This window comes from Drosophila simulans, chromosome 3L (genome assembly GCF_016746395.2).
Source record: "Drosophila simulans strain w501 chromosome 3L, Prin_Dsim_3.1, whole genome shotgun sequence".
NCBI lineage: Eukaryota > Metazoa > Arthropoda > Insecta > Diptera > Drosophilidae > Drosophila > Drosophila simulans.
The window spans coordinates 7403286-7419379 of NC_052522.2; the positions used below are offsets into that span (position 1 = coordinate 7403286).

General features: G+C 42.1%; 4 protein-coding genes across 10 annotated transcripts; 1 reads left to right on the forward strand and 3 right to left on the reverse strand.

Annotated features, from left to right (window-relative positions):
- The first annotated feature begins 108 nt into the window (after positions 1-108).
- Positions 109-9581, forward strand: LOC6737153 (epsin-1). 7 transcript variants are annotated; one of them, XM_039293056.2, is made up of 10 exons: positions 109-564; positions 4052-4202; positions 4737-4825; positions 4889-5547; positions 5614-6289; positions 6451-6541; positions 6600-6871; positions 6946-7047; positions 7286-7837; positions 8369-9581. In XM_039293056.2, coding segments are annotated over exons 2-10 (2502 nt in total). In that variant the 5' UTR covers positions 109-564; positions 4052-4201; the 3' UTR covers positions 8429-9581. The 7 variants fall into 7 exon arrangements, with proteins under 7 accessions (XP_039148990.1, XP_016030810.1, XP_039148992.1 ...); XM_039293058.2 differs by lacking the exon at positions 109-564 and adding an exon at positions 3880-3993; XM_016171038.3 differs by lacking the exon at positions 4052-4202.
- An 819-nt stretch (positions 9582-10400) lies between these two features.
- Positions 10401-11300, reverse strand: LOC27206241 (trypsin). The gene has a single exon (XM_016170047.2). The coding sequence runs from the start codon at positions 11298-11300 to the stop codon at positions 10551-10553; it is 750 nt and encodes a 249-aa protein (XP_016030811.2). The 3' UTR covers positions 10401-10550.
- A 407-nt stretch (positions 11301-11707) lies between these two features.
- LOC6737155 (trypsin beta) lies at positions 11708-12333 on the reverse strand. The gene has a single exon (XM_002083966.2). It carries the CDS (start codon positions 12240-12242, stop codon positions 11718-11720), a length of 525 nt encoding a protein of 174 aa, XP_002084002.1. The 5' UTR covers positions 12243-12333; the 3' UTR covers positions 11708-11717.
- Positions 12334-12663: 330 nt separating this feature from the next.
- On the reverse strand, positions 12664-13706 carry LOC6737156 (trypsin alpha-3). Its single transcript, XM_002083967.4, has one exon. The coding sequence runs from the start codon at positions 13573-13575 to the stop codon at positions 12664-12666; it is 912 nt and encodes a 303-aa protein (XP_002084003.2). The 5' UTR covers positions 13576-13706.
- Positions 13707-16094: the final 2388 nt, after the last annotated feature.

Here is a 16094-nt window from a genome sequence, read left to right on the forward strand (position 1 = left end):
AGCAAATAAAGATAATTAAATAAGATAAATAATTTTATTCTTGTATTAGTTAGTATTTTTAAAATACTCATTTTCGAAACTGATAAGAACCGATAGGTTTATTAATAAATCGATATCGCGATATTTCGACTGCCCATCAATTTTGGTCCACCACTAGTGCAAAGCGAAAAGCAGAGAAAGAAATAATAATTCGTGTTTTGTGTGCAGAGTGCAAAGGGTAAATAAGTTGCAATATCATCGCAATCGCCGTCGATAGCCCTAAAAACCCGATAAAGTGCCAGGATTTTTGGATATCCATATCGTGCGCGCAGCTCTACTATTTTCCCCCTTTGTTGACGTCGCATTGTCGTCATCGTCATCTTGTGACCGTGTCTATTCGAGTCCGAAAAAAGAAAGAAAAGAAAGTCGTAAAATATATAAAAGAAAACTAGTTGGGGAGGAGGAGTCGCACACACAGACACACACATACACAGCCGAGCGGAGCCCCCACACGCACACACACACACAACCAAAGGCGAACTGCAGTGAAGCAACAAAAACAACAATAACACAGAAACATTGCAGGTGAGCGAATGAGTAAGTGGGAGGGGGCCACAAACATATTTCTCTCTCTCTTTCTCTTTGGGGCTTCTTTTTCTTAAATAATAATTTTCCGTAATTATAGATCCCCCTTGTCTAAACGTAATTCCCCGCTAACCGTTTTTTACTACATATGCTTATTGATAGCGCTTCTTGCTTTTTGTGTTATTTTTTTTGTTTTTTTTTTGTATTTGATAACTGCCGTTAGCCGGTCGAGTGATTAGTCATAGTGGATCCAGGGTTGGCAGGGGCGTGGGTGGAAACGGGTTTATGTATGCGAGGGGGGGCGGATGAGTAATGAATGAAGTTTCGCACATTCGTGTGCCCCCCAATCAGTGCGTCCGTGTGCGTATGCCCGTGTGTGTGTGTGCGAGTAGTTCGAGTGTCACAAATGAAATCTAATCGCATTTCTGGCTCGTTATCATACGCACACAGCCACAGAAAGCACCCATGTAGCCATTAATACCTATATATTATATATAAATGATACCTAATGTACGCCCGCATTTACAACAGATGCAGCAACATTGGAAAATGCAACAGTGCCAGTGGTACGGTGGAGTGGTGGGGGGCGACGCCGAGGGTGATCGAGGAGGGGCCCGGCGATCGTGTTGCACAGAGGGCAGCATCAGCGAGCGAGCAGTGACCTTCGTCACCAGCGGCTAGCCCTTTCCACCTGTTTGAGGTGCTAATAGAAAAACATCTCAAGAAGCAAGATAACCGTAAACCAAAAGCAAACATTTCATTTGCGAAAATAACGTAGATATCTTCAGAATGTGAAAATTCCACATCTACCAGATAAGCCAGATGTTTAACACAGACATTTTATTGTTATTATAGTCTCTCTTTGTACAATCTTCAATGTTTCTTTGAAGTATTCTCTTCTTAAGTCGAAAAAACAAAAATTATAGTTTCCAATCGTCAGATCCTTGCGAATTTCTTCTATTCAATTTTAACATTTGTATTACATTTTTAAGTTTTCTTAATCCGAAGATTGAGGAAGAATTAATTCAACCTGCAGGGTTTAAATAGAAAAGCTTCCCTGTTGATTAATGAGATAAAAAGTATGTATATAGGAATCGTAGATGAGAACGATCTTTTGTGGGGCTACTGACGGGCTTTCATCAATATTTTTCACCTTAGCGGAAACATGCTAAACGTCTGACAATAATGCACGTCAAATAGCCTCGTGAATGTGGAATATTTTGCTCGCATTTAATTGCGTTTGGATATAACGAGTGTGATCGCAGACTGATCAGTACCACCGCGCATATCAATCGGCGAACAACGCACACGCAGCTGCTCCCCATTTCGAGTTTAGTTCGGTGTTTGGAGCGTTTGGGGAGCTTTTTCTGCCTCTTAGCTATACGAGTGTATACACGTTCATTGAACCGCTGGCTGGCGTCAAGGCTCGCAGCCTTTGGAACAAAGTGATTCGCAACTCGTTGGGCATTCTGTTTGTTTTGATACCCACACAAGCGCATCTGTATATTTTTTGGCAATAAAGCGAAGCGGCGACGTTTTGCCGAAAGTCAAGTGCACAGAAACACAAAGAAAGCTTCGTCTGGCATTCAATTTGCTCAAGTTCAGGCCACCACCACAACAAAAACAGACCGTCACCATCACCACCGCACCACCACCACCCACTTTTACTTGACTCTTGCACTTCATTTGCGTAGTCTTACTGCGCGACATTTAATTAAATTATTTCGCGTTCCACTGGCCAAATGAAAACAAACAAACGAGGCAGACAAACGGCCCTTTTTCGCAGTGGATCGCTACTACGATCCATCGGTCAATGAATTTCACTGCCCATTTACGAGTATGAGTATTCCCCCTCATATTCACTCGATTTCTCGCATAGCTCGAATGCCTGCGGAACGGGTTTATCTGTGAGATACAGTTTTGAGGCGGGTTCTCGATGGAGTTTCCCCACGGCCGGCTCTTCTCGATATGTGTCAAGTGCGTTGTTTACACGAAAAATAAACAAAAATAAATGCAGACCCGTCGGACCGCATAAAGAACAGTGGTTATATCAGAAACTCCAACGATTCTTCAGTTACAAACTGGTTAATAATCGCCACTTAACTTAGCAGTATTTTTGAGATTTTGCTGGGGTTAATTGCTATCTTAAATGCCGAAAAGACCTTTTTAAAGCTTCATTGTGTTATATGTAAAAAAGTTTTGCCTTTATTAATTGTTTTTAAAGTGATTTCTAATCAAATTACGATATCTCAAAACAAGAACGTGGTATATTTTTGGATTTCTTAGTCTTATCGATAACCTAATAAAAAAAAATGTGGTATTCGCTTATCAAGAATATGTTCGCCTCTTCTATTTATTGCTCCATTATATTATTTTCAATAAATTTAACAATGATATAAAGTGTGTAACACACGTACTGTGCGTTTTATCTACTTTTTCCCAAACAAAGCCGTAAAACGCGTCGTCTTACTTTGTACACATGCACGTAGTTATCTTATGCTTAATAAGCTTCAATTCCCAACTACTAATATATATATATTTTTGAAATTCTTAATGGTCGAGAACCACATTACTCTAAATTCTTCTCAAAGAAGTTTCTCCGCCTTTGCAACTAAATCGATAACAATTTGATTAGCCGGTGTGCATTTTTCGCTTTTAAAAATAGATGGAACCACGCCAAGAGGGCGGTGGAAAATCAATTCATTTGCTATAAATTCTCGCTGTGCTTGTGGGTTGCCATTTAATGCATAATGCAGTTTGGTCTGAAAATTTGCATATCCAGACATAGCCGTAGACATTTGTCTGTCCACTTTCTGATTCTTGAGCCCTGGCTATTAGCACTTTTGCGGCTTCTTGTTTCGGTCTGCCATGGGTTAAGTTCAAGCAGAGTCTCTATGAGTTAAATGAGATTGATTTGCTGCAAAGATAATATTCTTGTATAAATCAAATTTTATATATTGTTAATGGTTAAAATTCAATTGATTTTAAGCACTTTCGTTGGCAAATAAATGTAGCATTCATTGCTTTTGCTTAGTTTGTACAAAATTATATTTTGATTTATTTTTGTGCTGTGTATTTCCTAGTCGACTTTGAAATGTCAAGGGAAATACTCTTTTGCCATGTTTTGTTTTATTTCTTTTTTGCCATTCTTTTCCTTTCCGTTTGCTTTTTGTTTGCCCGCAAATTGAATTATTTCTTCTAGAGGCTTTCGGACTGGGTGTATCTAGTATTGTAAAGTCTGGTGCGGCTATTAAAGCAGCGCTTTAAAATCTCAGGGTTTCGTATATCAAGTTCGGTTTCCACATATGCTTTCACTCTTTTTGTTTGGTGCACTTGAGTTTGGCGATTACTTTATCTATTAATTTGTGTGTTTTGCACTATTGCAACAACAGACACAACCGACATTTGACTATATAAATATGTATATCCGTATGTGTACTCTTTTACTATGTATTTTGATTGTATTTATCTTGTATCTCATATATAGCTTGCTTTGGAGCACTTAAACAGCAATAAACATAAACCAAAACGAATTTAAAAACAAAAAGAGCAAAAAAATCTAAAGCCTATTCAAGCAAAAGTCCAAAGTTTCTGTATAGAAAATAAAAAACCAATTCAAACGCAAAAACAAACGAAAAGTAAGTCTGAATGTTAATTCATCTCATATAACTTCAATTTCTTTTCCACAACAAAAATAAAAAATAAACCGCCAATTATAAATGGGACATATTGAAAATATTCGATCCGATTCGATTTGAAACTAGAGTTTCAACTCTCACCACACCGAGCCGCAACACAGAGCAGCAAAACTCACCAAAAAGATCACGTAACACATTCCACATACGTTCCACACCAACTGGTACCGATTCATCTTCAACGTTTCTCTTTGTTTTTGTTCAGATTTTGTAGCCCGAAACACACTTAACACTTTAGATTTGGAAACATTTCAAAAAACCTCGCAGAAACTGTCAAAAAAAAAAAAACCAAATCCCAAATTTACCAAACACCGATTCGCATTAACATCAAAGCGGGACTCTTCGATAGCAAGACTAAACCTAAGATCTAATAACCCTTTTCACAATCCAACCAAAAACCCCCCTATCCCACTTAACGGGTTGGATCAAGAAGATATAGCCATGTTAACACCCCTTTCCATCATTCTTGTCACACAGTGAGAAAGCAAAAGGACGATATGCAGGTCAATGTCGCTGGTCTGCGCAGAAACATCAAGAACCTTGCGCACAACTACTCCGATGCCCAGGTAAGTGATCTACAGGATCCATAAGCCAATTTACCTATTTAAACCCAACATTGATATCCACAGGTCAAAGTGCGCGAGGCAACCTCGAATGACCCATGGGGTCCTTCGGCCGCCATCATGAGCGAGATAGCGGAGCTCACCAACAATGTGGTAGCCTTTTCGGAAATCATGCAGATGATCTGGAAGCGTCTTAATGACCACGGCAAGAACTGGCGACATGTGTACAAAGCACTCATTTTGCTGGAGTATCTGATTAAGACCGGCTCGGAAAAGGTGGCCCAGCAGTGCAAGGAGAACATCTTTGCCATTCAAACCCTGCGAGAGTTTGTGTATTTCGAAGAGGGCAAGGATCAGGGCACCCATGTCCGTGAGAAGGCCAAGCAGCTGGTTACTCTTCTCAAGGATGACGAGCGCCTGAAGAACGAGCGTGTAAAGGCGCAGAAGGCCAGGGAGAGATTCGCCCAGAACCCGAGCGGGTTCGGCAGCGATGGCTATATTGATGGACCATCGCAACGAGACCTGCCGCCAGGCTGGCAGGAGGAGCCGCCTAAATCGGTATCCGAGCTGGAAATGGTTCGTCCCCAGACGGCCGGTGAGGAGGAGCTGCAACTCCAGCTGGCCATGGCCATGTCACGAGAGGAAGCGGAGCAGGAGGAGGCCAAGCGACGCAGTGATGATGTGCGTCTGCAACTTGCTCTCAGCCAGAGTGAGCAGGATTTCAAGTGAGTAGAGAACGTCAAATAAAACGACTCGTCTGGTTTCAATACCAATCAAATCCTCCAATTTAGGGATCCAAACGGACGACCTATTCCTGCGCCCAAGAAGGAGGAACAACAGAGCCATTTGCTAGATCTGCTGGATATTTCTTTGGGGGCTACGAGTATCTCGAGTCCGCCGCTGGGCGCTGCAGGCGGCGCCCCCACGGCTGTTGTCGATCCCTGGGCCATGCCAGGCCCAAGAGCTCCCAGCCAGTTGTCCGATCCTTGGTCCGGTACTTCCTCGCCTCAAGTGGATCCCTGGAACCCCTCCGCTGCCCCACGAACCATCTTGGGTGCCGGAGTGCCGATGACTTCGGCGCCATTGGGTGGAGGAGCTGGAAACGATGCCTGGGGAGCTCGCACTCAGTCGCCCTCGGTGGCCTCGGGCTCCTCCAACGAGGGTTGGCTGCAAAGCAATGGTAATGCCAACCAAAACGGACGTGGACCCACTCCGGCCGGCCCTCCTGCTGAAGGCTGGCTGATAAAATCCACTGCTGTCGGAGCTTTGGGAGCTGCGCCCGTTAATCATGCGGCAAATAATGGTAGCTCATCTTCGGATCCCTGGCTAGCAGAGCCAGCAGCATCGGCGGCAGGAGGAGCAGCAGCAGTTGGCTTGGCAGATCCCTGGGCGTCAGGAGCAGCATCTCAGACGGGTGCGGGGGCACTGGATGACCCATGGAAAGCACTCGGAACTGGCGCCATTAAGGTAAGCGGTATATTAATCTTTAAATTGATTATAAGATTATAATCAGTTTATTGAACTGCATTGATAATTAGATTTAATATGAGCTAATTCAATAATATAATTAAATTTTGTACACTATGTGAATATATTTATATGATGTAAAAAATTCTTGTTAATTTCAGAAACAATCCCCCGAGTTTGATGAGTTTGATTTGATTACCAACCGGAACAAGAGTGAGCACAGCAATTCCAACGCCTCCAACAACAACAATGGTAAGGCATTCGTATGACAACATCACTTTCGAGCTTATCACCATGAAACCATTTCCAGCTTCTCTGCTCGATGACATGGATCCGCTATCGGTGAACTACGGAAATGGGGGTATAAATAGCAGTATGCATCCGTCGACGGGGGCCACGGCAAAGAAACCTATAAAGGATGCTCATTCTTTCCTCGGCGAGAACTCTGCGCTTGTTAACCTAGACAATCTGATCAAACCTATTGCGCCACAGACGCAAACGGGTAATCAGCCGGCGTACAATCCCTTCAGCGACAACGTAGTGCCACCGAAGACGAATCTATTCCAGCAACAGCAGCCAGCCGTGAGTTAAATTTTGAATTTGACTTAAATAGATATTTGTAGATCTGCTTATTGTTTTTTGTGGTTTACCACTAGGTGCCGTCCATCAATCAGCTAAAACAACAGGCCCCGTTTTCAGTCAGCATGAACCAAGATCCCTGGGCACCTGTAATGGGCGGCGTTAGTACGACTTCACAGGTGAGTTGCCAGAATTTGGAGGATTTCGTGCGTCTGCGGTGTTAGGGAAACTCTGCGTACTTGTACTTATATTTTGATTATTTTTGAGGGTTTGCTCTCTGATGACTTATCAAAATTTCTGTTTACTATTTAAAACTATCTTATCATTTCACATCTGCATTTTGTTTCCTTTTACTATCGTTCGTCCTTCTGTCATTTCGTTTTGAGCAACTGTTGCATGTAAAACCCGACATTCCAGCCAAAACTTCCGCCTCCCGTACGTCCCACTAGCCTCAATTTGGGGCCCTCGTCCGTGGGTGAATTTCAACTGTTGAGTGCGTTTAGTAATCCCATCATTCCCACCGCCCACATCCCCCAGCCACAGGCCAATTCGCAGGTCTACAATTATGCGTATCAAAGTAGCAGCAGCACTAATATCCTTGGAAATAGCAACATCGCGACCAATATGAATAGCTCCACCAGCAACAGCACTATACACAGCTATTACGCAAGTCCTAGTCCGGGCGTCGATGGCATTCGCAATATGGATATATTCACCGAACGTCCTTACTTTAATAGTCCAACTGCACCTGCTGATGATACCTACATGTACAACAGCAAGGATAATAACAATATCAACAGCAACTATGGTACTCCCAGACTATATTCAAGTTATGCTGCCAGCTATAGCAGCGCCCTATCCGATTCTCTGGCCGAAACCCCTGGAATTAGTGTTGCTCCCCTGGGATTTGAGGCCGATACTGTCATGAGTTTTGGTCCCTCATCCTCGTCGGCCAACTGCAAGCTGGAAGTGAGTTTGCTGCCGATAAAGTTGTCGTTGCTGCCAATTCCACACTACTACCTTTGCCAGAAATTGTTGTTTATTGTTTAGCTTGCATCTTTCTTTACAAATTGATTTTTTTGATTTAGTTTTCTTTTTGTTTGTTTTGCAAGTATGAGAACTATGAGCTGCTGAATGGGGAGTGCAGCTAAGAGTTTGCCATGCTGCTTCTAAAAGAATACATACTCATCCTAACCAGAAGCTCTGCTAAAACCCAGTTGACCCATAATATTTTCTAATTGTAGCCATCAATGGAGGCTTGGACGCTTAAATAAAACATACACTAAGCAATAAATGCGAATGGGTAAAATGTTTTTCGAATGTGCATGTTCCGCTATTTAACTCGTAGAATACCCTCTAGCAACTAAAACTATTAAACAAATTAGCTAAATCCCGTAGAAAACTAAAATCTCTGCATGTCATTCGCTTATTATTAGTACATTAGCTTTCGCGAACTGAAACATGAAAATAAATAAAACTAATAGACATTGAATTTTGCAGCAAAATAACAATATGCCGTGGATCAAACCGGAAGCAGCCACAAATCCGTTTTTGTCGTAAACTGGCGCCGATCAATCACAACAATGTAAGCAGGAGCAGCAGCGGGATCATCAATTAAGGGAAAGTCAACTAATAAAGGCCTGACTGGTGTATAAGAAGCTGTCCAATAGCGTTAGCAACAATAGCAGCAGAAGCAAACAACTTTGGCTCTACATAACTGCAGAGAGGGAAATATGAATTAATTAATAAATTATGTGTAAGGAAGTATTATTAAAGTGTAAAATATGTGATGTATGTGAGAGAGAAAGCCAAGATCCAGCGAAATAGAAATTGAGGAGTTAAATAGAAACGGCAACGACACCCAGAAAAGTTGTGCGCAGGAAGCTTACAATTAAACTGAACTTGAGCCTAACACATTTGCAATAACTAAATATGTAAAAACCAACCCATTAGAAATCGCAAGGCATCCCCCACGCCATTCAGCTGACTATGAAATTACTCTCCCTATGATTCACACTCAAATTTTAATGTTTTTAAAGCTCATGGGTATATGTGCCCCCCCTTAAGTTGAGTGGTCGCTGGGGAATCCTTCACTGTCAGTCTTCAAGTACTTCCTTAGTTGATCACTTACTGTTAATTAATTTCTATCCTTGTTGGGGGAAGAACCAGAAGGCAGCCGGCATAAGGAGATCCAATCGAGTCCAAACTAACGATGCAAAATGAAATTTAAAAAATTGTTATATAGCTTTAAAGAATGCATTGGTAAAGCGAACATGTTTAAAACCATGTTAAACAAATTATATGTGCTTGTAATTGTAAATTTTTTTACGTTCATTTTTGTAAAATTTATCGTGCGCGCATGTTGCAGAAACCAAATACAATTATTAATGGCTTTTGTCTATCGATTTTTAAACACATTTTTACGATTTTTTCGGGTTGACAGTTGATTTGTTTGTGCATTCGCTTTTGGTCCACCTTCAAGTCACCAATGCATACGCGAGTTTGCTGTTGAACATTTTTATAGCGACTAGTTTAAAATTTACAAAAACCTTTGAACACATATACAAAGAACAAGATTACAAGAGCAAATCGAAAACTAAAACAAAACAAAATAAAATGATGGTATACATTTAGGCTAGAATACGTAACGAATTGTATAAGAGTAACTTAATGATAAACAAAATATACATATATATATATAAAAGAAAGCCGATTCGGTGTGAAATTATGCTTAAGAGATTTACATGCCTGACTAGCAAGCGTATACACCCCACAACGCTGATACCCTTTTATATATATGAAGACACAACCCCAAAAATCACATATACACTTGCAAAACTGCAAATTTTAAGCATATTTTCATATTATTAAAACTTTATTTTATCTAAAAAAAAAAACAAGCGAAGAAAATCCATGTAAAAGTCAGTCCACTTTCCATGCTCCCATTGCACAACTAAGCGGGTGGCGACTGAGTGTGCCAATGCCCGGGGGCCTCCACTTGACAGCCTGCGCCAGCATTCAACACTTTGTTGGGGCATCATCACACTCATGTCGGATGCATCGGGCCAGGGCACAGGCAGAGACAATCCCAATAGCAATCCGCATCCGAATCCCCAAACCCAAACCCGATCCCGATCCCAGCAGCAAAGGCAGCACGATTATGTTAATTTCGGGGGCCGCCAGAGTGCAGCATTAACGGAGCACGCCCACCGCATATGGCAGTGATATTTTGGCCAGCTGGGATTGGGATGTGGATGGGGATGTGGGTATGTGGGGATATGGATATGGAATCGGGATGGGGCTGGATATGGATATGGATTGCTGGATGTGGCTGTTGCGCAAGTGGCCAGCTAGCTGGCAGGCTGGTTTCGGTTTTGATATTTGACATGCGCCAGGGGCCATCAGGAAACTTCGTTTAAATGAAATCAAAATGCACAAATACATAATTTACACAAATTTGCCGTCGAGCGGCGGTACGAGTTTATCGCCTCGGTTGGGCACGAAAAGAGCGGCTCCTCAGATGGCTGGGAAAATGCTGGCGTATTGTATAATGCATCGGGTATTCCAGGAGCAATGAGCATCCAACAGATGCAGGAAGAACTGGTACAATGAGAAAGAAATAAATAAAAACAAAAAATCTCGTGCATTATATTGTTTAATTTTAATATATCATATACATTTTTCAACCACTTTCCAGGACGTTAAAGATCCAGGTAACATAGTTGGCCAGTCTGGTGTACACGCCTGGAAAATGTGGGTCAGCACATCCATGCGCAAAGGATACGATTCCATAGCTACTGCCGCGGTGAACCAAAGGAGCTCCTGAGTCTCCGTAGCAATGATCTCGTCCAGCTCCTGCTGCACACACCATATCAACCGTGATGGGACGATGCAGATGGGAGTAAAGTCGCTGGCAACGTCTCTGATCGATAACTTCCACCATTGTGCCACGTAGTCTGGGCTCCGAATCACTGTCAGTGGCATCTGGATTGCCCCAACCGGCAACCAAGAGGGTTTTTGGAAGTATATTAAGACCCGGAAGCGGTAGCTTCACCACCTGAATATTTCCTCCCAAAGTAAAGGGTTTATCTAACTTCAACAACGCGATGTCGTTCTCCAGAGTACGTAGTTTGAAATCTGGATGAAGGATAACACTCACTACGTCCCTTCGCTGACCACCCCCATCAGTGTGAGTAGATCCTGCGCGAACGGAGTAGCTATCTGGATAGTGAACACAATGTCCAGCCGTGACCAACCACTGGGATGTAATCAATGCCGAACTGCAACTATAGTTGCCATGCACCGTAATCGAAGCCAACCATGGTGTAAGATGAATGGGCACCTCTACTCCACCCACGATCCGTTCCTGGGGCGATAAAGCACTGGTTTTATGACCACAAATGAGCAGTAAAATCAACGCCAAAATTCTCATCATCCGTACAAAAACAAATGGACCGTAAAGAACCAATAATGGCCGATAACTGAAAGTCGACTTCTTGACCCTTGGGCGCGAACTCTATGCTAGCTGGGAATCAAGAATGCTAATGACCTCCGGGTTTGGCATGCGACCTACTGAATTTGGCATGAATATTAATTGGCGCTATAAATATATACTATATTCTTTCTCTTGGGGGCCTGACAACGCAATCTTAAGCATGGATTTTTTGTTTGATTGTTAACCATAGACACTTTTTAGGTAATTTCTTTAGTATTATAATTTATTTTAAAATTCCGAACTTAATATTTAATATTTAATATTTACGTAAACTCACAAAAGCATCTGATCAAATTATAATAAATTATGAAACTGATGAAATTTTTGTTTGACTTTTTTTGCATAAATCAGAAATTAATAATTCTTTGCGACCTTCTTAATCCAGCGAGTATATTGCAACACATTGACATATACTCCCGGATATTTGGCACTGGCACAACCGATTCCGAACGACGTCACTCCGTAGAGCACGCCATTATGGACCAGTGGACCTCCGGAGTCTCCGGAGCAAGTGTCTCGGTTCTTTCGCTTGGCGCAGATCATTTGCTTGTAGATCTTGATCCCGGTGCCCCGATAATCCTGCTGGCACTTGGCTCGCCTCACCTTGCACACTATCACGCCTCGCAGATATCGTTGGACATTCTGGGCGTTGGCTGAGGTCAGACCCCATCCGCTGGCCAGGTAACATTTGGGAAGTCGCTTCGTGTTAGTGGATATATTTCCGGGTAAAAAAGTCTGGGGCTTCACACGTGGCCCCTCATAAAGCAGATAGTGGGTGCCATTGTCTACATAGTAACCGCTCCAGTTGTTTGGTTGACCACCTGCCACCAGAATCCACAGATTCGCAATAAGAACTATTCTCGATAAACTTGAAATCATCCTAAAAGACGTTTAACCGATCGCAGCAACGATCGCCTCTCGACTGAGCCATCTTAGAACAAAGGCTCACCTTTTGACCTCTTAGTTCCCGGTTCTTGTTGACCATTTAGCTTTAGCTCCGTTGAAGTAGGTTAAGCTAATTAGCGGATTCTGGCAAAAAATTAACCCGCAGCTCTTCGTATTTAAAATGCTGTCAAATTCTTGTCATAAGTCACGCTTTTCATTTGAACGTGATTAATTTGACTTAAATCAAACATTTTAATTTAATTAATTGCTTTTTTGGTTTGGGGCACAAAAAATAATATAAAGAAACCATTATAGTGCTAAAACTTTATTGAGATGTGTAATTTTATATTTAAATGTATTTGCTAATAATTTTACTATTATTATTATAATACAGTTTATATTGTATTTTAAATTATTAATATTTATGAATGACTTTTTTAATCCAGGGAACGTATCGTTTGCAGTTGACATAAACACCGGGATAGTTTTTGTTGGCGCAACCAATGCCCCAGGACACGATTCCATAAAGGACGCCACTGCTGGTCAGCGGACCACCAGAATCTCCGGAGCAGCTATCCTTGCTCGTTCGACTGGCGCAGATCATGTCCTTGTATACTTTCAGTCCGGCTTTTTTGTACATTTTTTGGCACTTTGACCGTTTTACATAGTCGAGTTGCACGCGGCGAAGATAGCGTTGGACATTCTGGGCATTAGCCGAGGTGAGACCCCATCCGCTGACTACAAATTTCTTGGGAAATTTTGTTGTTTTGGTGGAGGGTAGCTTCACAGGCCTAACACATTTGCCAAAGTAGACCGGTGATCTCAGTTTCATCATGGCCAGATCGTGTCGCATGGTGTAGTCATCGTAGGCCGCCAACGCAACGATCTTCTTCACATGACGCAACTGACCACCTCGCCTCTGTTGATCCGATCCAACTCGCACGGTGTACTTTTCTGGTGGTCCAAAAAAGCAGTGGTGAGCAGTGAGGATCCAAATTTTATTGATGATCACACAGCCACAAACAAAGTATCCTTCGTAGTGCAGGGATCCCTGGAAGGGAGCTTCTGTGCACGGAATCCTTTTGCCATTGACGATTCTTGTCGGAAAACTTTCCTGGGCTTCCAGGGCGTTGATGAAAGGATTCGAGGATATATTTCCAAAGTTGGATGTTGGTGTGATATCCTCTGGCTTTCCGTACAGCAAGTAATGAGTTCCATTGTCCTTGTAGTATCCTGACCACGAAGGATCCTTTTCACGTCCCTCACTTACTGATCCGAGCAGTAGTAGCGCCACACAAATGATCAGCTCTAGGAACCTTTGATACATTGCAATAACCGCTCGGGTCCAAGATCGCGAATTGACTGAAAGGAACTTACTTTATCGAGTTACCTTTCGACCTCTTGATAACCGATTTTTGCCTTCATTAATGGTTTTCACGCTTTAGCTAAAAACCAGTCTTTAAATTTGCCATTTCATTTATAAGTTGCTAAATAGGTCAGATTTTGAATTTGCAATTTTTAACCCTTGTCGGTTGAACTTGGTTTGGTGATAGCAGAGAACCTTCCAAATGAAGTCATCAGAATGAATAGCAAACGAAAAATATATTTCAGGTTTCTTTTTGGGCTTTTTGTATATAAAATCGTAAAATATTCAATTTATTCAATGATCTAAAGAAATCTTAAATTTAATAACAAGAGATTTCGTTTTATGTAACTGTAGAAGAGATGGGTTAATTTTGATATTTTAGAACCAGATTAAATAATCTAATCTTTCGCTTTTGCGATTTGTCAAGAAAGTGAAATGAGGGTCTTTGGCTTCTTCTTTATTTATTGCCGCTAGTGGTAACCCCTTTTCACTTCTGGATTTTTTGTGGCAGGTTTTAGTTGCCCATTTTTGGTAGGGCGCCGCTTCCGCATGACTCCAGCTCGATTCAAACTCAGGCGGAGACAAAACAATAAAACTATTAATTTAATGTAAATTTTGCGCAGCTTAATTATGTGCGAAATCACAGGGGACACAATGGATGTGGACACGGCCGGGCAGGAATAATTAGGCAGGCGCACTCGCACAAAAGTGAAAGGAGCACTTGGACTTGGAGCACGAGGTCCAGGTTTAGGCCATAATGGTGCCGCCGATAATTATGTAAGCAGGCAGCAAAAATTCATTAGCTCGGCGCCTATGCAAATTTCTTTTTGCCCCGCTCCTTAAATTGCATTTACGCGGGAGCTGCCAGCTGCCAGATAGCCGATAACGGTGGCATTTCATTCGTTTCTTGCCGAGATTACTCGCTTATCGCTAACTGGAATGCCAGTTTTTTTTTCCTCCGAAAGGAAAGGAGCGGGAGGAGCTTCAATGCCTACGGCCATGTGGGCCAGCAATAATATCCGCACTGTTTCGTGTGGCGAAAAGCGTGAAGAATCGCAATTTGTATGGTTTAATTAAAAAATCTGTCAAATGCCAGTTTGTGTGCTCATTAATGGGTCTCTGAGGCACGGCCCCCAAACAGCGAAATCATGCTTGACATAGCATGAACCCGGGTTCCAATAGACCATGCCGTTCCACATCGCGATATTATGCTCGATATGTGCGGCTCACGTTGATGTCTTGCGGCAGATGGGGGAATTGCCAGCCTGCCTGCCTGCACCTTTGACAAAACGGCAAACAAAAGACTGAGGCAACGAACCTGGTTATTACGAGCCTGTCGCGGCGGCTCTTGCATAATAGGAACTTTTTGGCCAAATTGATTTTTAATTATGGCTTTGCCGAAAAACATGTTGAAATACCAAACTGACGGGCTGTCTGTTCTGGGAAGGTTGCAACTTTGAGAACTCCAGATTTTGAAAGGCGGCACTGAACAAGCTGGTGAAGCTCTAATGAATTTTTGAGTATTTTCGAATCTAAATTTAAACTTCAGGCAAACTTTTCCATATAAATATTATTTTATCTCTTAGCCGAAACTGCTCTCATCGTCATAATATTATACAAGGTTGTTATAAATTGTAATTTCAGGATATCGAAAAAAAGTTTTGTTAAGCCATGAAGAAAACGAAATTCAAAGTCGCACTGTGACTGCATGAGGTCATCTGGCCGTCAAATTCGTAGTAAAAGAAATAAAGATATCTCGTTATGATCTCTTGGATTACCCGCAATTCGGTGGCAGCAATTATGCCATTACAGTGGTCTCTGCACCAACTTTCATTTTCTGGCATAATTGAAACATAATTTTTGTAGTGTAAAATCGCACCGGCCGGCACTCGAACACGCCAAGAAAATTTCACCCATTTCGCACGTTTCATGTCGATCCAAGCCGTTAGTTAATCATTTGATGGCATTGCGCTGCCTTTTTGTCAAGTCAGCACGCGAGACGCACCCGACCAGTCGCCAGATATCGGCAATTATCGCCGTAGCCATCAGCTGCCGATAGCGATAGCAAGCTCGGAGTACTCCAGACTCCAGGCTCCACGCCATTCGGATCTGGCCAGACGCACCCAGCATCAGCTCCACCTTCTCCTCCTTAGACCCTCCTGTCCTGTCCGCCCGGGATCCGCCCATCACTTGGAAGAATTGTGACATTTAGACACAACAAATCATAGCAGGCAAGATCATTAGATTGCACAGCTAAAAAGTTTTGGATTTCACTAAAAATTAATGAATATAAATGGGACTATTTGGAGTTGTGTCTCCAAAGTTCTTTAAATGACATTAACAAATAATATATTATGGATTTTTTATATTTATCATAAATATAAATTAGGTTTTTTTACATACTTAATCTCTGAAAATCACTTGTCACCTAATGAGCTCCACCTATTTAAGTTTTTAGTAAGTGATCTAGATATTTTTTT